Below are 22,671 nucleotides of genomic sequence, written 5' to 3'. Positions count from 1 at the left end.
ATTACATCAGATTTGCTACTGTCACTATCAGATGAGCGTGCCAGCTTGCTGCTCGCTTAAGGGGGGGTTGTCCAAGCTGTTGGCCGGAATAAGCTTCTCATGACTATGGATGAAGCTGTGCCTCGCCTCTTTCATAGGAGCAAAGAGGGTTTATTGCTTTATTTGTCAGCCTCTGATAATAATAACGCTTCTGTCATAATGGTCAGCAGAGCCCAGCATGGCCCAGGATGAACTCCAGTGCGGTGAGCCACCGTGGCTCAACGCAAGACATAAGGCTCATGTCAATGTTCCTAGTGCTAAAACAGGTAACGCTGTCAGAGTAGTAATTCTGAGGAGGCTGTGTTTGAAGTTGGTGCTAGTGGGAAAAAATTGGAAGTCAATTGGCTTTGCACAAACTGTAAAGCTCACAGCTAAGGAGCATAGGTACATTGCCGTGTCAACATCGTCTGTATTGTGTGCAATTCTTCAACTTTGCAGTTAACCATGTACCAATAGAGGTGAATATGTGTAGCTCAGGGTTGAACTGTGAAGTCCTTGGGGTTCTCTGAGCTTGGTTCTTTTCTTGCAAACGTTTCGTTACCTGGCTAGGTAACATCTTCAGAAGATGTTACCTAGCCGGGTAATGAAACGTTTGCAAGAAAAGAACCAAGCTCAGAGAACTCCAAGGACTTCACAGTTAACCATGTCTTGCAGCTGGGGAATATCTTGGATGTCAAGAAAGTTAAGGTACTGAACCTTGAAGAGGGCAGCTGTTTGGGGTCCATACAACACAGTAATCTGGAAACTTTCCTGAAAGAGTCACACATGATGGGGGCAGAGCAGGTTCACAGGTACTTCCCCAGTGGTGTGTGATATGACTCCACTGAATATTGATAAGCTGATTTTCTTGCCTTTTTCGGTTGTTTTTTTAGCCCTGTGAACTGGTCATCTCGTCACGGTTGTAGTTGTAGTTGTCTAACAATTGTACAACTTCTAGAGATTCTCTCCCCAGATAAACATTTGCAGCTTGACCACGGGGCTTGTTTATACCAGAATCACTTGGAACTGTTGGCACTGCAGCTGTAAATAAAATTTATGCAGCCTGTGCATCTTTAAAAAAACAAAACAAAACAGTATTTTATAACACAGGACATGAATGTTTAATGCAAACTGCTTTGCCGAGGGTGGTGGTATTGCCCAGACGCTGTTCTTGAAAGCCACATCAGAGGGGTACAGACAGGCATATTTTACTTAACATCCTCATTGCTGAATTATTTATGCTTTGCCTTGTTTTATTCACAATAAATATTAATACTGGTGTCTTTAAGAGGTGCGGTTCTTTCAGCATTTTTACCTGGAAGAATGAGATTATTGAAAAGAAGCGACAGGCATGTGGTTTGTTACTTGGGGCTGTCGCTACTGGAAGCTGGTCTTGGCCAAATGGAGGCTCTGTTCCAGGGGTTCCTTTTCCGTACTCTTTTCTAGCAAACGTGCTAGAATCTAGGAGATTTTGGACCATTTCTCTTCACATGTGCTTTATTTTTAGCCTCCTTTTCAATGAATCCAGAAGCTTGCACAACTATCAGAAAATCTGGGGATTTGGCAGAGCTTACATTCTCAACAGGCACGGTGAACTTCAACTAAAGCAAATCTAAAACACTCAAGAAAAAAAGGAGAGCAGAAGATGCCATTTTCAGAATACACAAGAATATACAAGATATTTTCTGACCATGTTAGAGGTTAGGAAACTGAGGAAGCTGAACTCTAACACATCTGGGAGGAATTCCCACCTTAGTGTCTTCTACATGCAAGATGGCGATAGGTAGGTAGGTAGAGATAATAGATTAGATTTAGATTAGATAGATAGATAGATAGATAGATAGATAGATAGATAGATAGATAGATAGATAGATAGATAGATAGATAGATAGATAGATAGATAGATAGATAGATAGATAGATAGATATAACTGATACAGATAATAGATATGATAGATAATGGATATGATAGATAATAGGTATAGATAATAGATATAGATAGATTAGATAGATAGATAGATAGATAGATAGATAGATAGATAGATAATATAGATTTGATAGATAAATAATATAGATACAATATGATAGATAAATAATAGATAGCTATAGATAATAGATATGATAGATAATAGATATGATAGATAATAGATAGATTGATATGATAGACAGATATTCATTCATTCACTCGTTCAAAGAGAAATCTCTCCCTGTTTTCTTTTTTTACTTCTTGTGCTCAGACAGACTTCCTACATTTTCACCCTTAATGATCGCGGAGCCCTTGTGGATTGCAAAGAATTGCCCAGCCTTTTGTAGGCTGCATGTTTAATGGATGCGAGCCCATCGCTTGGAGCTTCATTGCGACCTTGCTTTGCTGAAGACAGAGAGAACAGAAGCCTTGGTTATGTCCTTCCTTATTTACAATATTTGGATTCCGGTTCCCATTTCAAATATCTCAAGGCAGCTTGAAGTAGAGTTTAAACCAGTAAAACAGTATGGTGAAACAGTTGAGAACAGGGTAAATGAAAGCCTGTATAAAATGTACCAAATAAAATACTGTAATAAGAAACAGCAAGACAATAACAGAGTGCCGTAAAGGCAGCAGCGAGGGGGCTAAGCACACCGCAGCAGGACCGAAAGCATTACTAAAAGGCTTGGGAGCACAAAAAGATGTGTTTTCCTGCTTCTAGAAATACAATAAAGATGGCACTGGGCAGACTTTGTTGGGAAGGGCATCCCAGTGTTGGGGAGCTGCCCTTCATAAAGGGCATACGTGCCCCATTTCAGCACAGGGGACACCCAGAGGAAGCCCTCCAAATGGATCTTGTGTTTGGGAAGAAACATTGTGTTACATCTCATCCCAAAACTGCATGTCGAAGAGGACCAGGGATGGGAAGGGGTCAGCCACAGAATCCTTTAAAGGGCAGAGTGAACCTCTGCCCAAAGGTGGCACAAGGATATTAAACTGTGAAACAGCATCCGATTCTGGAAGAAAGCTTCCATCTCTATATCCTTTGATTTATGCCTGCTGTAGTCGAGGGAATTCTCAGCAGGTTACAATACATATAAACAATACAATGAAATGTCTGTGGTATAATAAATACGAATAAAAACCACAGTAGAACGTAACACAAAAAAGCTTCCATAAAAATAAAAGGTCAAAAAATGAAGACAAGCAGTTAGCAATTCGCATACAAACCATTACAGAACCAGACCTATAAACTTAGCAGAATAACAGACTTAATAACAACACTAATAGTTGTGGTGATGGTGGTGGTGGTGGTGGTGATGATGATGATGATGATGATGATGATGATGATTTTGATTATCTCCCTCCTTTTCCAGAGAATTCAGACTGGGCGTGTATGGGGACCTCCCCTCATTTTATCTTTACACAGCCATTTGCCCAAAGTCACCCAGGTTAGCTCCATGGCCAAGTGGGATCTGTGTCCCCCCAATCTGGTGTGTTAACTGTTACACTCAGCCATCACTAACATCTCAGAACGTTTATGCTGAACTTCATAACAGCACGGCAAGGAACAGGGAAAAACCACACACCAGTCATTCTGTTGTGCTTCCACATCAGCTGGTTGATGCTCAGAGAGCCCTTTTCTTAACACAATAAAATGCCATTAGTGTTCAAGGGGCTTCTCTAATTTAATAAAATGTCCCCAAATTGCATTAAAATCCAGTTTAGGTTAGGTTTCCCTTTGGGATGAGAAGGAGGCAAGTGAGGAGCTGTGGGTCTGCTAAAGCTGAATCAACATGCAGGGGCTTCTCTCCCTCCCCCCCCCCCCCGCAATCTGGCACTTAGAGCAGAGGGGGTGGGGGCAAGGCAGCCCATCTTTAATGTATGAACCGGCAGGAGAAGCCTCCCATCTGTTGGAGCCCAATGGGACTCTGAAGATGAGTGATGAATCTTGTCTGACATCTTGGTTCTTTCCCTTAAAGAGAGGCACTAGTGTTCTCTTTGATGTACATTGCAGGAAGAAGAGGGAGGCGTCCTCATGCATGTGTGTTAATCTGTCGCCAGAAGGCATCTTGCAGGGGACAGCAGAGGGGGAGCAGAACCAAAAGATGTCCTTTTGTCGTGGGTGTGGAGAGACAGCAGCCTGAGTGATATTTCCAATGTTGGGTTGATTAGGAATTAGCCAGGGACTTGGGGAAGAGTTGGATGAGAAGAAGCCCACCTTCCTTCAAGGCCACCCATTCTATTAATTTGTAAAAGAATTTAGAGGTGACCTTGAGAAACGTATGAAAAAGCCGATGGAGGGAGGGAGGGAGGGAGGGAGGGAGGGAGGAAGGAAGGAAGGAAGGAAGGAAGGAAGGAAGGAAGGAAGGAAGGAAGGAAGGAAGGAAGGAAGGAAGGAAGGAAGGAAGGTGTTAAGAGGGGACTTGGAAAAGAGATTCCACAGTCCTAGATTGATGTCAGCCCTTTGAGGTAGGCCAGGTCAAGAAACAGACATGGCAGGGCTACCAGAAATGCTCCTTATTGTAGTAAGGTAGAATAACAGAACCTTGAAAGCCTGCCCAAGTGTCTCTTTGACCCAACTTATCCTAAACATAATCAAGGTGGGTTTATTTTGAGTTTCTCTCTCATGCCTCCATCTCAAGACGGTGGAATCTCTTCTCTGAGTCCTCCTTAATAGCCACTCATTCCTTCTTCCTTTCACAGCTTTCTCATCACTTTCCCAAGGCCAGCTTTACATTCCTTTACATAATTGGAGGAGCGGGATTCAGTGCACTCTAGCGACTTTCAGTTAGTGTTGTAGAGCAAGAGCTGTGGGCGACTATATCAAGAGGCAAGTGATGCTTCCCCAAAGCCACGTGCCTTCTGGAGCTCAGTTGCCAAAGCCAGGAGTGTCACCTGCCAGAGGTTTGTGGTCCTCTTTCCTTTTTAAAGCTGGTGAAAAGAATCTCTCAGGTCCAGGGCTTCAGGCAGTCCCAGCTGCTGATGTTTGGTGGCTTCTTCTGAGCTTCTCTGGAAGGAAGGCCAGACTTGGAGGCTAAAAATGAAACATCTCAAGGCTGTTGCGTGGGGAACAGTGCTGGACGGGAGAAGCAGCTGCTGCAGGTTTGTGTGGCTGGGTTTACACAACACGGAATGCCCAATAAATAAACCAAGGTGTAGCTTAAAGTGACAGCTTGGCTTATATAATATGCCAAGACAAGGATTCCCACACACATACTGAGCCACAAGCTAACCAACTCCATTTTAGGATAGTTTGGTGTGTTGGGCAAAGGAGAGAGAAGCCTCAACTTTTTATATTCATTGAGAGACAGCACTAAACCCCTTTCTGCTATTTTATGCCAACTTTGACTTTTTGCAATGTACTCCTATTCTTTCATATCTCATATATTCATATTCATTCCAGTTCCAGTTCCATGGCTAGTATGCTTGTCCTCCTGCTCCCTTTCATTCTCCATGCAATTGTATATAGTCTCGCACAGTCCTCCCCCCCTTTACGATTTAATTTATCTTAGATAATGCCAAGCTCTCTAATATCAGAGTATGATCAAGGAAGCGTGATACATACCCACTTTTTTAAAATGAATTTTAATGCAAAGAATTGGGGCTTAGGGTCAGAATTTTGAGAACTGAGATAGGAATCCTCCAGCCCTCCTTTATTACTGAGTTATTAAGGTGGGATCTCTTTGAAGGTTTGAATTGTTTTCCCGCAATATTGGCATGATAGACCAAGAGCCCATTTATTTGATAAGTCTATAAAAGACTTTCCCATCTGCTGATTGTGTGTAAAGAAACTTCCCTCCCCTTCCCTCTCCTCCCCTTCCCTTTGCTCCCCTCTTCCTCTTCCTTTTTCTCTCTTTCTCTTTTTCTCACAGCACGATCTCTTACAAATAAAAATATCTGGCTGGTTTCAAAAATGTATTATCAGAATGTTTCTATGCTTTTTGTGCTTTTAATTCCAGCATCCTATGTATGTTATTTTACTTTCAAGAAAGCTATAACCTGCTTCACTGCTTCCTAAGACAATGACTGGGTTCTGGCAAGATGCTGAAGCACAAATGATCAACCCCCATTTTATCATACTCTAGTATATCACATTAACCTACCTACTATTTCCAGAGTTTGTTTATTATTTATTTATTTATGCCATGTGTACGGCCGCCGATCTCAAAGACATGACTGGGCCACTAACAATGAATAAAAACAAAGGTTCCTCCATGTTCAGGTGATCACTTTTTAAATAGATCCTTAATTCTGAACATTTCTTCTGTCTTCTCTTTTAGCTATGTCTGACTTCCATGTACACCCCCAGAGTGCAGCGGTGGAAGAAGGAGGTGTTGCCCGCTTTCAGTGCCAGATCCATGGCTTGCCAGAGCCCATGATAATGTGGCAGAAGAATCATCTCCCTATCAGCACGGATAATGACAGGTAATCATGCCTGAAATAACAAAGCCTGGGTGGGGGAGTAGGGGGAGTTCCCTTCTCAGATATCTGCTGATCCAAGTTTACAATTTAGAGTGGACTAAACACATGCCGCTCGTTTTATCCCTTAAAATCTCAGAAATGTTGCCCCCTGCATAAAATTGGTCTTGCAATCTGACGACACAGAGGGATAGTCAAGTGGTGCAAGGCTGCTCAGTGGCCACGCTCCAGCCTGATTGAAGTAGGTAAGCCAACATCCTTCCAGTTCAGCATCTATTTATTTCCCAAATCTGACTTTTGGCTAGAACCTTTCCTTGGGTACCACTTCCAGCAGGATTCTCTTTAGGTGCAAGGTATCTGCAGAGAGGTTGGGGTCAAGCAAATGAAGATGGTGGCGATGACCACATGATCAAAGCCCTGCCTATTTTTGATGTATGGCACATGCAGAGTTTATCCTCCTGCCTAAAGAGAACCCCACCTATATCTGCTGGAAATGCAAACTTGTATTGTTATTAGAGAAGATAAAAGGGCTTCACGAACACACCAAGAAAGGTGAGAAGTTCCTGAACAGGATAAGTGAAGCTCCTCAGGAGGGCCAGAGAACAGAAATGAATGCTAGAGAGCCTAAAGTGGAAGATAAGTGGAAGTACATGACTCAGAGAAGCAAGAAGATCAGGAGACTCTCAGTGCCAGTGGAGCACTGATATCAAGCTCTTGCTCTAGAAGACAAACCACAGTCCTTTGAGCAAGCCTTTCCAAACCTGGTTTCATACAACAAAGCAGAAGACTTGGGCCCCCATGGGTCAAAGGAACCCAAGTGTCACTTTGGGGAAGAAGACTCATATCATGGTGGTGGGTGATTCTATGCTGAGAAGAACTGCTACATTCCACCCTGATGACATAACAGGTTTCAAGTGCCAGTATCTAGGATTTGATTGACAGACTGCTGAAATTCTTCAAGCCCACTGATAACTATTCCTTCCTAAGGATTTATGTGGGAATAAACACCACTGTTAGAAGAGACATTGAATGCATCTCCAGACCCTGACTTTGAGGTGAAGTATGTGGACATGTAAGTTATGTTTTTGTGAGTCCTTCCAGTTGAGGTTCACATTGTAAGAAGGCAGAACAATGGCTTTCACGATGGTGCCGACAGAAGAGTTTTGATTCCTTGAACATGGACCACACTGTATACATGAAGGACTCTTGGCAAGAGACAGCCTACTTCTCCCAAAGACAAGGAAGGAGTGTTTGATAAGCATCATGCCAAGCTTATCAGGAGTGTATTAAGCTAGATCAAGAGAGGAAGGTTAGCAAAAGCTCAAAACTGACTGGTGTGAACAGTGCAGGAGACAAAGTGTGTACAAGAGTGGAGTGGGGAGGGGCTTAAAAGATTGACAGGAAACTACAACAGCAAAGCCAAGAGGGGTTTCTACTCATAACACCAATGCACAAACTATGGGAAACAAATGAGAAGAACTTGAAAACCTAATACAGGAGGTCAAATACAATGTCATAGGCATCACTGAAACTTGATGGAATGACAGAGATGATTGGAAGACTATAACTTATTCAAAAGAAACAGACTCAGCAGAAAGAAGTGTGCACCATACAAAGGAAAGGACATGTTGCCCAGAACTCTTCAAATCAGAGCATGAAAATTCTGTTGAGATTGTATAAGTAAGAGTAAAAGGAGAGAGAAACAAAAGTGATATAGTTGTAGGAGATTATTATAGACTGCCTAGATAGGTGAAAGATATGGGGGAGATGTTTCAATGATCAGATGATGAGATTTCCAGAGTGGAAGGCAATAGTGACAATGGGAGATTTCAACTATCCGGACATCTGCTGGAAATCGTACTCTGCCAAGAGTCAAACTCTTGTCCTCTCTTACTGACAACTTCATTTGTTAGATGGTGAAAGAAGGGACGAAGGAGTATGCTATTCTAAACCTCATCCTTATCAACAGAGAAGAACTGGATGAAGAAGTGAGGATGATTAGAACCTTGGGAGAAAGTTCTCCTTGCATTCATGGTATCAAGGATAGAAGGAAGAGAGATGAGTACATAGGATTTCAGAAGAGTGGGTTTTGATGAATGCAAGTAGAAGGTATGTTAGATCCAATGATGTGAAATCCTGAGGGAAAAAGGCTTTGGGCCAAATGGGAAACTGAAGCTGCAAACAATTTATACTGAAGGACATACCTCTCAAGACCACAAGGTGGATATATACAGAGCTTTCTAAAATGCTGAAAAGAAAAAGTGATTTGTATAGGAAATGGAAGGAGGGGTATATAACCAAAGAAGGATGCAAGGCAGTTGCAAGAAATGGTAAGAATTGTGTCACAAAAGCTAAAACACAGAATGAGCTCAGAAATGCATTTTTGTTTTTGGCAGGGGGAGGGGTATATCAGGAACAAAAGGAAACACAAAGAGGGTTGGTCTGTTATGGGAAGTGGGGGGGAATTAGTCATGGGTGCTGGCAAGGGGGTAGAATGTCTTAACTTGTTTTTTTAGGTCTGTCTGCTTTCAGATAAAAAACAAAAGCCCTAGCAGGGTATTGTTGTATCATCAGGAATTGCAGCTCAGGATAAACAAGGAGAGGATTGATCACTCTAATATTTGAGAACTCCTAGAGAACTGCTGAGGTCCCAAAAGACTAGAGAAGAGCAAATGTCCCTGCTATCAGAAAAGGAGACCCCTCAAACCCATAGATCTATCAACTTGACATCTATACTGGGCAGGATACTTATCAAACAGCATGTCTGTGGGCACTTGGATTGGAATGCAACCATTAACTGGAACCAGCAACAAAAGAGTCATGAGAGACAGAGTTTTCTAGTGTAATAGATCAGGGGAATGCCATGGACATAGTGTATCTTGACCTCATCAAACCATTCAACAAGGTCTCTCATGATACCCTCATGGATAAAATGGTAAAATATGGGCTAGATACAGTCTGCCAATTTCTTCTAGAACTGTTTCCCCCCCTCCTTGCTCTGAAGATGATGTCAACCATATTACTGTATTTATTATTTTCCTAATTGATTATTTTTAACCTCCACTTCAAAACAGCTTTCCTAAGGTCTGTATAGAACATCCCCAAATTATAATTTAAAGTGAAAAGATCATCTAACTTACACAATAGGTTAACTATAAAAATATTAATTGTTCTGAAAAGCTTCATTGCAGCCTGCAAATTTCAGTACTAAGATATTAAACAATCCAGTAAAATTGAAATAACTTTTGGTATTGTAGGAACAATATATAATTTTTATTGAAACTTTTAAACAAGAAGATAAAAACAAACACAAACTAATATAAAGCATTGCAGGAATAATGAAGTAGGTGTCAAACATGCTGAGCGGGAAGGTAGTCAACAACCTTGTCCTGGACAACCGCTTGTTGCAACTTCCCATAGAAATCATACAAATGATGCTGGATTGAAATATATGTGAAAAGATATTCCTTCAGATACTGTAGTCCCAAGCAGCTATCCAAAATTAAGTGCATTTTCTGGATCCTTCAGGTACACGCTGCTTCCCAAGGGGGTCTTGCAGATTACAGGACTCCGAGCCGAAGATGCTGGGATCTTCCACTGTGTCGCCAGCAACATTGCGAATGTGAAATTTAGCAGAGGGGCCAGGCTCACTGTATCAGGTTGGTTGGAGAGGGATGTTGGTGGGGGGGGGGGAGGAGAAGACAATTGCTTTTCATCAGGATCAGCCCTACTGTTAGGGAGCAGGAAATAGGTGTCTCAGGCAGCAATTGTTCAGAAACAAGGAACAGCCATGTCATATTAGAGGCCTCTGCCGTATCTCTACCAGGTACCTGCCCTGAACATGTTTAGACGGCCTTTTGCAGCTTTTCCCAACTTGGATACTCTCCCCATAGATGCATAGCTTTCAGATCCTAGAATGTCTTATGTGGTAGGATGGTTGGGTATTAGAACTGTCACTCAAAGCAAGATAATGCAAAGCCCTTCTTTCTAGTTTATTTGCCAAAGAAAATTGAAGAGAGAGGGATTTGGGAAGGATGGGGCGAAGAAGGGTCTGATGGAAACTCAGGAGCTCTAGCCTTGGAAAAATACATAGATTTGGTGCCAAGGAAGATAAGGATCGACAACCTGTACATATACTGTAGTAGTCAAGGAACCATTTTAAATTATTTAACCAAAGTTAATTCAATTCCTTCTTTAAACATTGATGAAGCGGGGGTGCTATTCCGTATCTTCCTTCACGTTCCACCGACTCGCATTACCCCAGATAAATAGAAGGAAATAGAGGAGGAACACCTAAAGAATTCCCAAAGCAGAAAAGGGTTTGCTGGTGGCAGAAAAGCCAGAAGATCTTTTAGAGGTATCCCTGGGTTAATGAGATCATATTTTAATTCTAAAGAAAAAATAAAAAAATAAGAAAAGGACCCTGACAACAGGAAGGGTGCACAGTTCAGGACCAAGAATTCAAGGAGTTGAAGACCACATCTCTGGAAGGCCTACCCAGGTTGGAGAAGGCTACCCTATTGTATCAAATTCACTGGAAGCAGCCAGTACTGAGGGAAGTTTCAACTGCTAGCATGGCCAACTTATATACATGGAATGGTTGTGTTTATGTGTGTGGGACAGAGAAAATGTTTTCTCCCTTCAGACAGCCAGTTTTCTCCATCTTTCCATTGGTTTTCAATGAGGCCATCTTCCCATCAGAATGTCTTGGGTTGGGTAGGACTTTTCTGGCTTAGCTGCAGGAAAAAACAATTATGGTTGGGCTCATGCAATATGCTTGATTTGACTCAAGTGAGGTGGGTTAGCTTGGTTCAGCAGGTTGCAGAAACCCAGCCATTGTCTTTACCGTGTTGTGTGAATTGGGCCACTGTGTTCAACCTGAAGATGGTTTTGTCTGGAGGCAGCATGCTCTCTGAACACAGATTTAGGATACAGCCTGTTTCAGTGAATTTTATATGTCTGTTTTGCACAATATTTATGCATCTGAGTTGGTAGGAGGTAGGACCTAAACTGGAATGTCCTTGTGCCTTTCCAAGGGAAGGCTATTCTGGGCTCTTTCAAGAAGACCAATCTTTAAAATAAAATAAAATAAAATAGGCAAAGCAGCTTACTCTCATTTAGACACTGACTAGGTATGGGAAGGTAATATGGAAAACCGTATAACTCCCATCACAGAACTCCAGAAGATTTAAATTCTGCAACTTTTCCAGAGTTTTAAAGCGAATTGGTTACAGCTTCTTTCTGTTAGGTCCCTTTAAACCTCCCTTCCTTCTGTATGCTTATTGCTTTCATCAGTTGATCAAAGACTGACAACTATTGTGACAACAGTGTGGGGTTTTTCTGGGTGCAGGTGTATCAGGCTGTTTTGCCAGGGGCTAGGGTTTATGGGCAAAATTTCATAATCTCTTGGCTTGGTTTATGGAATTCTGCAGCCTTCACCTGGGAAGTGATTGTAGCTCTATGATAGGACAGATGTTTTATCTGTAGAAGGTCCAAGATTCAAAACACCTGGAAGACACTAGGTTGGGGAAGATGGTCTGAGCATTACTGTTCTTGTATCCCTTGAAAGGTGCTCCATAGGTCAAGTGCTGTTTCTCTTTGGTACCTGCTTAGCAAATGATAGTTTATAGTTGTTGACTGGTGTCACCAGCTTCCCAGGTGGCTTGTAATTTAGACTTTGGTCTCTTTCATGGGAGAATGCCCAATCTTCAGCAGAAACACTTTCTTCTGAAAGTGTCTTCTGGCTGACAGGATAAAGCTGTGTGATTGGCTGGTCTTGGTACAAAAACCTAGATCTTGGCCATTCGGTTCTCCTGTGGTCAACAGAGCAGAATGTGCCCAATCAATCAATCAATCAATCAGCTTTGTTACAACCACAGGCCAGGTCAAAGGTTCAGTACATGGCTTCAGACAGTAATTAGAGGCAAAAGTTATAAGCTACATAATATTCAGTAAAATCAATATAAAATACAATAATACATCATCAGAAAGGAGAGGGCCACAGATTTCAGTCTTCCTACACTTTGAAATTCTTTTTTTAATATAATTTTTTATTAAGAGTTTTTACATGGATAAAAGACAAATATAAAGAAAAAGAAAAGAAAAAGAGAGAGAAAATGCAGAAACCAAAACAGTAAAAGAAAGAAAAAGAGATAAAGAAACAGAAAAGACAAGCGACTTCCGACCTTCTTTTCAGCAGTTATAAACAAACCCATTGTCCATCCTCCCTCTTAAGTATTACAAAAAATCCTTTCAGCTCCTTATTCAATCCTTTTTCAATCATCAAATCCAGAAATTTCACTTTTGTCCATTTTTAGTGAAAAGTCCATAAAGGTTTCCAATCTTTTATGAAGTACTTATGAACAGGTCAGTTTTGCCATTTTCGCTAATTCTGCCATCTTCACAATCCATTCCTCCATTGTGGGTATTTCAGAGTCTTTCCATTGTTGTGGATATAATAATCTTGCTGCAGTTGCCATATATAAAATCAGTTTTCCATGTACCTTTTCTAATTGGCTATCCGTAACTACCAATAAAAAGAGTTCAAGTTTCTTCTCAATGTTAATCCTGAAAATTCTTTGTATCATCATATGTATTTGTGTCCAATTTTTTTTTGCTTTTTCCCAAGTCCACTATGCATGGTAAAATGTCCTTCCTATTTTTCAAATTTACAACCCTAACCCTAGAAGTACCTTTATACATCTTAGATAATTTCTCTGGTGTCATATACCAACAGTACATCATTTTATAAAAGTTCTCCATCAAATTATAACACAAGGCGAATTTCATCCCTTCTATCCATATTCTGTCCCATTGAGCCATCTGTATATTATGACCAACATTCTTACCTCACTTTATCATGCAATCCTTAACTTGTTCCTCTTCTGTTTCACATCTCAATAAAAGTTTATACATTTTACGTTAGCTCAGGTGCGCTGCCGGTCTTTACCTTGGCATCATCTCCAGTGTGGAGAGGTGCGCTAGTCTGTCATGTTTCCACCCAGAAGTCCCCTACACTTTGAAATTTCTTCCATAGAACTTTGGCCCCTGCACATTTCTAACATAAAATATTTGCAAAAAGGAAATATAAAAGGTTTTGAGAGAACTACGTTTGTCTACTTATACATTTCAAAAGATATTCTTGCGTTGCAACCTTGGGATGTGTTTATGCAGGATGGCTCATGCCATACCGTAATTAGGATTTACTTTAATATTAATTCGAGTAATATTAGTATCTCAGGGGCCTGGATTAAGAGTTCTTCCTCTTGACCTAGTTCCAGACATGGAGATAGCAGTCTTGCAGCATGATGTTAAGAGGAGCTACTCCCAGAACGGAATGAAGGACACCTCTCAGGCCTTCTCCATTTCTCTACAACTTGTGTCTGGTCTTTTCTGTACAGGCTCCCATTCTGCTGTTTACAAAGACCCTGTGATCCTTGTGGGACCTGAAAACTTGACTCTGACAGTGCACCAGACAGCCATCTTGGAGTGCATTGCAACTGGGAATCCCAGGCCTATTGTCTCCTGGAGTCGACTTGGTAGGTATCCAAAATTTGTAGCCTGTCCTCTCGGCAGAAGAGCTTGGATATTACTTTGGTTGGGGCAGAGCATCTTCTGGCATCATATTCTTTGGTTGGGCAAAGAGTTGCCTTGCGTTCATCCTTGCAATGTTGGCAGCAGCTGCTTGCAAACATCTGGATTTAGGATGCATTGAGAATTTATTTATTATTCGATTTATATCCCACCTTTATAATGCTTCCTTCTCCTGTTTTTCCCACCATAACAACCCTGTGAAGTGGGTCAGGCTGAGAGAGAAGGACTGGCCCAAAGTCACTGAGCCAGTTTTCATATGGTCTCCTGGATTTTAGACCAGCACCTTAACCACTACACCAAACTGGATCTCTGTGTTTATGTTAGAATGGCTTTATTTTCTTTGTACAAACTTGCCTGAAAGTGTCTTCGGGGACTGGTCTGCAAATAATAAAGCTTTTGCATCAGCTTCTAGACTATTTCTCCAGCATCATATCTTTCCAAAGTGGTCTCCATTCTCTTCTATGTCGTATGGGAATGATCAGCATAGAGTGTACCTTGTAGGGATGATGTATGTGGTATCCAGAACTCCCGTCTCCAACCTTGTGCCCTCAGATGTCTGGCCATACTGAATAGGAGTGGTGGGAATATTGTAGTACATCTGATCTGGGTGAGGGTGGGGAAAACTGTCCTAGAAGATCAGTCAACTAAATCCCTGCTGTAACTCATGTTTTTTGTTTAATTAGTTTCCCAACCATGACAATTTCCAGATGTGTGGACTTTAAATCCCAGAATTCTGCAACCAGCATGGCTGTTGATGAGAATTCTGGGAGTCGAAGTCCATACATCTACCTGGAAGATGCCAAGGATGGCAAACGCTAGTTTAGATTTAATTTAAAATATGAAGAAGAGCCTAGCATTGTGCAAGGCCCTCAGAGACCCCATGGAGGCATCCTTAGAAAATGAAATGGAAGAAGTACAGCTCAGAGCTTGTTTTGCCTATTGGCAAAATGGAAGTATCTTGCAGCTAGCCACACCTACCATGGCAGCCATTTTGTGAAAGCACCCGTAAAATGTTCTCAAAATGCTAAATGCGATCCCCAGTTCCCAAAGGTTGGAGTATCCTGTCCTTGATGAATTTCAGAGGAAAATGGATCCAGTTTATATAAGAGGTTCAGCAAAATAGGAATCCACGTGAGGGTTTGGTTGCTGTTTTAGTGAATACTTTTAAATATGTTGTAGGAGGAGAGCCAAGTTAATCTATCATGGTAAAAAATCAGAAGACTCAGGTAAACCTTTTCCGACTAACAAATCTTACTAAAACATATGAGCTAGTCAGGAAAGTTTGCATCTTTTAATAAAATTGGTTAGCCAGAAGAGGTGTTACCAGATCCTTCTGATTTAACACTTTTGAACTGAACAAAGTCTCTGTTTACAATTTACCCAGAAAAAAGAAAGCAAACTTACAAATACAAAGGGAAGATTTTTTTCAGAAAGGAATTATACACAATGATGAGTTCAGTTTTTCCCCGAAAATGAGAAAACTCTGTGTTACTCATGTTGGAATTGCATTTTTTATTTATATTACGTGTTACTAACTGAGTATTATCTTTTGGTATGCACATACCTAAATATTTAATGGATTCGGTCCAAATACGGAAATGATATTCCTTAAATGGATGGGTAACCAAATGTTCACCTATTGGCATCAATTCCAATTTAGACTAGTGAATAGAACATCCTGCTTATTTTACTAAAGGCGTCTATCGTTTGCATCAACCCTGGAATAGTAATGTGAGGTTTAGAAATAAACAGAAGAATGTCATCGGCAAATAAAACCCATTTGGCTTCATCTGAATGAAGTACTACTCCGTAGATCTCCCTGGGTTGTCTAATAGCGCAAGCCGCTTTCCATGCAGATATTAAAAAGCGAGGGTGAAAGTGGACATCCTTGCCTACAGCTGCTGTAAATAAGTAGCAGAAAACCTACCATTAACCTTTACTTTAGATGTGGCTGTCTCATATAATATCTTGGTCCATTTTATGACTTTCAAAGGCAATCCGAACCGGTTTCGTACAGCATTTTTTTTTTCTGTTGTATTTTTCCCCCCCTTTTTTAAACCACTTGTTATGCAGTTGTTATTTTTTACCTTTGACAATGGATGTATCTGGGCGTTCTGTTCCCTTTCATCTTTCTCTTGTTCTGCTATTATTTTAAAAACAATGGGAAATAAACAAACAAACAAATAAATAAATAAGTCAAGCTGGAATTGCATATTCATCTCCTCCCACCCGCCTCCCTTCAACAGATACAGATGCCTATTGCAGAATAGAGGGCAATTATTTGTATTTGATGCCTGGAAAATCTCGCAGATAAAGGGTTCTCCCACAAGCTTGCAGTTTGACATTCCTAAAAGGATCACAGACTTAACCAGCCTGTTGTTTAGAGAATTGGAAATGTGAGTGAAAAGAAAAAGAACCAAGATTATTGGAATACTGTCAGGGTGGGGGAATATAGTGAGAAGTAAATAACTATGCAAGTGGTTTTGAACCACAACCCCCCCCTCTTCCTCCCCCCCCCCATATGACAGCAGTAGAACCCAATTAATTGGATAATTTATTGGCACAGGGCTCTGCTATTTTTTCCCCCTTCTGGCTGACAACCCTCTCAGTTCCCTTGAATATTTTAGAAACAATAGCATCCATTTCAGTTTCCCTTTCCCCCAGCATTTCAACCCTTTCAATCACCTCTTCCCTCCCTGGGACAGAATGATGAGAGTTGGGTGCTGAGTGTAAATAATTTGTTCAGGATTTTCTGCTGAAAGGTGTAATTGAGCTGAATCTGAATTTTAAGGCAGACCTTTGTGTCAGACGCTCCAGCAAACTAATTCAGCTCGTTAAATGCCAGGCAGATTTGGTGTGGGGCTTGCTTTTTACAACTGGGTGCAGTCAGCCAGCTGTTTAATAGCAGAGACTCTTGGACAATGCATTCCCCCCCCCCCTCTGAAAATGTAAGGGGCCTTCCCGGATCCTGCTTGAACATCCAATCCAAAAAATAGCTTTGAAATGGAAATGGTTTGGGACAGGAGATAGGTTGAGGCCCGCCTCACTATTAAACGGAGCGGGCAGATGCTTAATTTCTGAATTAATGTGTTTTCTGAAATTGCCCAGGACGCTGAACTACGAACTAACGCAATGGCTTTGAGTTTGTACCATCCTTGGAGAGACAGGAGTGTCATTTCAGCTTATTTCTCCTCCCAGTGGGAGAATTTGGAAGAAGTCTTTGCTTTTATAAGGCTCATTATGTACCTATTTCTGTTGGTTTCCTAACCATACCCAGCAGGAACTCATATTTGCAGGAGCAAAAGGGGGTGGGTCCATGAGAATGAAGTATTAGGTATGTTCGCCACCTTGAATTATTTATAAAAATAATAAAGGTGGGATAAAAAAAAATCTAAAAAAAAATGGGTCAGGGGTATCCCCAGGATGAGGTTGAAAAAAATAAGGATGGTTGCCAATACAGTGTAGTCGAAACTTGAATTGCACTGTGGTGGCCACCATCTTGACTTTTTTGACCATACCTTGCAGACCCCCCCTGCCAGCAGGGTTGCATGTGAGACACGTGTTTCAGATTGCACAAGCCTACTTTAAAGAAGTGTAAGTCCCAAGCAGCTTGGTCACCATGTAAGCAGGACCAAGGGAATAATCTTACTCAACCCTTTCCCATTCCAGACGGGCGCCCAATTGGTGTGGAAGGAATTCAGGTCCTCGGAACGGGCAATCTGATGATTTCAGACCTCACAGTGCAGCATTCTGGGATATATGTGTGTGCGGCCAATAAGCCTGGCACGAGGGTGAGGAGGACAGCCCAAGGAAGACTGGTGGTGCAAGGTAAGAGCTCTCTGGGTCAGGACCCTGGCTTCCTAAATGGCTAAATGCTGGTTTGCACACAGGCACCTTACAATGGTTTCCTTGCGTTTTATTCATTGGTCGGTTGAACCAAAGAGTGACTTTGTGCCATCCGTTCAGAATTTTCTGCATGGCTAAAGAACATTAACAAGCGTCAAGTGTCAGTTGCAAGGGTTACTGGCAGTACATGAGAAGATGGCTGTGCTTCAGTTGGAGCTAACTGTTTGCAAGTGGACAGGAGAAAACGTTTTCTGCTGGTTGTTGCTCCTTCCTCTTCCGCTTCCCCTTCTTCCTTCCTCCTTCCTCCTTCCCCTTCCCTTTCTCTTTCTTTCTCCTTCCCCTTCCCCCACTCCTCCTTCTCATTTTATTACAACACTCTTGTTCCTTTTTGGTCTTCTTTCTCTTCTTTCTCTGTGTTATTTTAGCTGCACTAACCCTCTCTAAAGGTTTAAGGAAGGAATTGGCCTGCTGATGTCCAGTGATCCCAGGAGGACCACTAAAAAAGATCCACACGTTACCTGTAGGTTGCCCTTCCTGGCCTAAGAGGACATTGAAAATGTTGTCAAGGAGGCAAAGGACATCATGTGCATCGTGATCCCATTGCACAAAGGACACATATTGTAGTTCATGATGGGTGTGACATTGTGGTTTGTAGCAGGCACCTACATGAACAGCCCCTGGGTTTCCAGACCAGGGTGGGAAAGATTTTGTTTTGCTGGAAAACCTTGGAGAGCTGTTGCTGGTCAGTATGGACAGGGGTTATTTCATGCGAACCAATGTCCTGACTCAGCGTCCTGCCACTCCTTACCCCAGGCATCTATTACAAGTCACAATGATGTCATCATGTCATTTTTGAGATCATGTCACAGCGCACTTGACATCACTTGCCCCCGCTCCTCTGAGTAGAGCCATGCCTTCATATTCCCAAAATGGATCATATACCCCAGAAACGTAGGCACCAACTGGCTAAGTTTCAGGCATGGAGAATTTTTTCCAGTCCTTGGACATTCCTACAAGCATGATGGTTGCTCTCTATGAGCTCTGAACTTCCTATCGTGCAATAAAAGTTAAACACAGGTAAATGTAAATTCTTTCCTTGCTACTCATGTGGTTACTTCTTGGTTTAAATCAATGCTTCCCAAACCTGGGTAAAATACCTACAACTGGGTAAAAGTGGTTTTTATTTGGGTAACGACACATGAACCCATTCACAGCAGGGACATTTCAATCGACTTAAAGATTACCATGTGTGCTGAAATATATTCAAAAATCTCTGAAGGTATTCCTATTAAGATGAAAATGGATGAAATTACCAGTGGTAATTTGTTGAAATGACATCATTCAATTATATTGTTTTTATAATACAGGTAGTCCTTGAATTACGATCATTTGTTCAGCGACTGTTCGAAGTTATGACAGTGCTGAAGGAAGGGACAGACAACCAGTCATTGAAGTTCTGGCTGTTACAGCACTCCTGCAGTCACGTGAACAAAATGTAGGTGCTTGACAACCAGCTCGCACTTACAACCAGTTGCAGCGTCCCATGGTCACATGATCACTATTTGATACCTTCCCTGCCACTTTCCCACAAGTAAAGTCAATGGGGAAGCCAGCAGGGGAGGTCACAAGTCCCTCAAGTAAGTCTCCTTCACCCACCCCAGCCTTCCTTCACTGCCACACCCTGCACCCTCCTTTCCCCCCTGAGTTTTGGGTAATGGAGGAAAAAGTTTGGGAAGCACTGGTTTAAATAGATCCAAGTTTCATTCCATGGAATAAGACATTGTAAGGAAGAGCCAGGTTAGTCTATGCTAGCAAAAATCAAGGGTGCCTGGTAACACTTTCCTTGGCTGACACATTTGATTAAATGTATAGGCTTTCTTGAGCATGCAACAGAGAGCTAGTCACTCTATGCACGTGAGCTCCAAGGGCTCACCAAAGCTTATGCCTTTTAATAAGATTTGTCCACAGGACTTTTTGAATTTTGCTGAGCGATTGGGCGGAAGACGGCCTAGGCGTGCTTATTTCTTTACTACTAGTAAAAGGACTCAAGAAAAGTTTGTTTGTTTTCCAGTTCTGTTTTGAAAAAAGAAAGAAAATGGAAAACGTAAGGAGGGAGGTGCTCAGATGAATTCCCGTGCTGCCCCCCCCCTTTCACTGCAGGACTGGGACCCTATTCCTGATCTGGGAGCCGGTGGAAGTTCTTTGAAAGTATGGGTGTGTTTTTGTGCACAAGAGAAACGTGCCCCCCACACTGCCAGCTCCAAACGACAATTCCGAAAAGCCACTTTTAATGACCGTGGCCAGAAAGGGGTTTCTTGAATGTTTGCTGAGTCTTCAGTCTCCATGGTGAAGTTTTTGCAGAGAATGCCTTTTCACAACAACAAAAAAAGTGGGGGGGGGTAGATAAAGCAACCCAGCTGGCAGCCCCGGTGTTGAATGGTGCGTTAATCCTTTCCTGATTACGAGCCCTCATTTTGTCTTTGAAGTAGCCGTCTTCAAGCCTTCCCCTTTCTCATCAGCTTTGCTTGTTAACCGTTTGGCTTGATGAGCTTCAGAATCTAAAATTATATTTTTTCCCACCCGAGCTCCTTAATTGGACATTTTCACAGGAGTGGAAAAAATGCAAAGAGTTTGCTTATGTCGGCACACTCCCTGGCCGTTGCCCTGGACCTGGAAGTTCCTTCTTGCTGTCATGTGGGCTCAAAATGGTTTCCCTTCTCAGAAACTCCAAGACTTTTCCTCAGATGCCAAGATGCAGCGGGTGTCTCTGTCTGGTGAAGATTCACAGACGTGTTCCCCAAAGTGGCTGTCCATTTGTTTCTAGCTGATGGCCAAACATAACTGAAGAAGTGAGGATCACACAGGCTTCAGTCAGGAGTTTTAATGCAAGAATTAAAGAATCTGATGAAGTGAGATGCAGCTCATGAAAGTTTCTGTCTTGGAATAACATGTTAGTCTGAACAGGTGCTACCAGATTCCTGATTTTTTTGCCACCCTAGACTAACATGCTTCTCCTCCTTCAATGTACAGAAATCTTGGAAACTGTGATAGAACCTCCAACCCTCCTTTATTAGGAGTTCATTAAGGTGGAGAATTTCAGAAAGTTTTGAAGCTCTTCTAGACCTTTGTGCAACCTGGACTGAGTTGCCATTTATGAGATTAGCTACTAACAAGCTTCTCTCCCATTGGTTTATGTCTTGAGTTCCTCCTTTCTCAGTTTCCTCGCAATCTCTCAAAATGTGTCAAAAAGACACAGGTCTCAAGCTTTCTTGTGCTCTCCTTGACAACCTTGTCTGGATTCAGAAGTTAAGCAGAGTTTCCAAAGCTGGGCTCAGGCTTAAATGGGAGGCCACTAGAAAATCCCACAACGGTGGCTAAATTGAGAAGAGAAGAAAAAGAAAAAGAAAAAAAAGGGGGGGGAGAAGGAAGGAAGGAAGGAAGGAAGGAAGGAAGGAAGGAAGGAAGGAAGGAAGGAAGGAAGGAAGAAAGAAAGAAAGAAAGAAAGAAAGAAAGAAAGAAAGAAAGAAAGAAAGAAAGAAAGAAAGAAAGAAAGAAAGAAAGATCTCAAAAGAAGGCAGTGACTAGCATAAAAAAACCCTACTTGGTTGTGTCCATGATGTCATCAGGAGTTGACATTGACTCACAAGTGACATATGCACTGAATTCTCTGCCTTAGGAGAATTAGCTCAGCAAATTTTTTTAGAGATGCTTTTGAATGCTTTTCTGAAACATGGATGGCAGGTCTTAGAGCAAACTAGGGGTCCCCATCTTTCTAGGCCTGAAAGTATGTTTGACTAAAGTATTCTGGGTGCTGTTACAAAATGACTGCCATAGGGAATGGCTGTAAGAAAATCTTCTAATGTACTAAGTACAAGGTGAGTACAAGTGGAGGTCTGTGTTCCAAAATATACATTCCTTTGAACCTACAGTTTTTTGATAGAAGAACAGAACAATTAATTATGTTCTCTAAGTACATTTATTTGCATTCATTTCTTTGTACAAAAAACCCCCCAAACGCTCCCCAAATTCAACTTTGCACTTGTAACAAAAGAGAAGAGCTCCATCTAAACAGTATTTTGCTCAACGGATCTGCATTGGGACTGGTTTTTTTAATGTGTACAAAAACTGTCTGGACAAAAAACCTGAAGAGTAATAAGAGAGCAATTTTACAGACACCCTCAAATCATGTAGCGTGGATATAAAACGAAAAGAAGATCTGAAAATACCTTTTGAAACTAGGGGCATCTCTTTAGAATGGCAGATCCAGTTCAATGTCACCGGAATCACCTGCAGGAGGAGTCAAAAAAGTCAAAATGGCAGCTGCAACTGTACAATCAAAGCACTGTCCCCTGTGATGCATGCAAAAATAGCAGCCATCTTGACTTTTTGGACACCACCTCCCCCTCCCCCATGGATGACCCTGTTTCCATTCTCATCCCCCTGTGCTATGACTTGATGAAAAGGCTGCTTCTCCTAGAACAGAGACAAATGTAATATGGTTGATCATCAGGAGGTGAATAAATAATCACCAGCATCGTAATCCTTTTTTTTTTTTTTCCACATCTATGCAACAAAATCTGGAATATGGTATAACTTTCTGGATGCTGCACCCGAAAAGGGATTGTAGCCCTAGAAAAGTATATTATAGTTCTTTAAATGTGTGATGTGCTTTTTAAATGGTTTGTAAACGTGGGGGATACACTGCAGTTTAATACTGAATTCGTCCATTTTCTGGGTGAATTGGCACAATAGCCATAGGTTAACCATGTAAACTGGGTTAGTGCAAAATGCTGTGCTGCAAACAAGGAGAGTGACATTAACACTAAG

The 22,671-nt window shown here is 41.7% G+C and overlaps 1 protein-coding gene across 1 annotated transcript in view; it reads left to right on the top strand.

The window, feature by feature from the left end:
* Positions 1–22,671, top strand: part of IGDCC3 (immunoglobulin superfamily DCC subclass member 3) — a 123,204-nt gene that overhangs the window by 66,078 nt on the left and 34,455 nt on the right. The window contains exons 3-6 of the mRNA XM_088139445.1: positions 6,267–6,411; positions 9,934–10,064; positions 13,806–13,943; positions 17,668–17,826. Coding sequence (XP_087995571.1) covers positions 6,267–6,411; positions 9,934–10,064; positions 13,806–13,943; positions 17,668–17,826 — 573 coding nt within the window. The remainder of the gene's footprint in view (positions 1–6,266; positions 6,412–9,933; positions 10,065–13,805; positions 13,944–17,667; positions 17,827–22,671) is intronic.

Source organism: Python bivittatus, unplaced genomic scaffold (genome assembly GCF_059951505.1).
Source record: "Python bivittatus isolate LINGU-HERP-01145 unplaced genomic scaffold, Pbiv_v1 ctg000210_np1212, whole genome shotgun sequence".
NCBI lineage: Eukaryota > Metazoa > Chordata > Lepidosauria > Squamata > Pythonidae > Python > Python bivittatus.
Note: the sequence above shows the minus strand (reverse complement) of the source record. Positions and strands in the feature narration are given on the sequence as shown.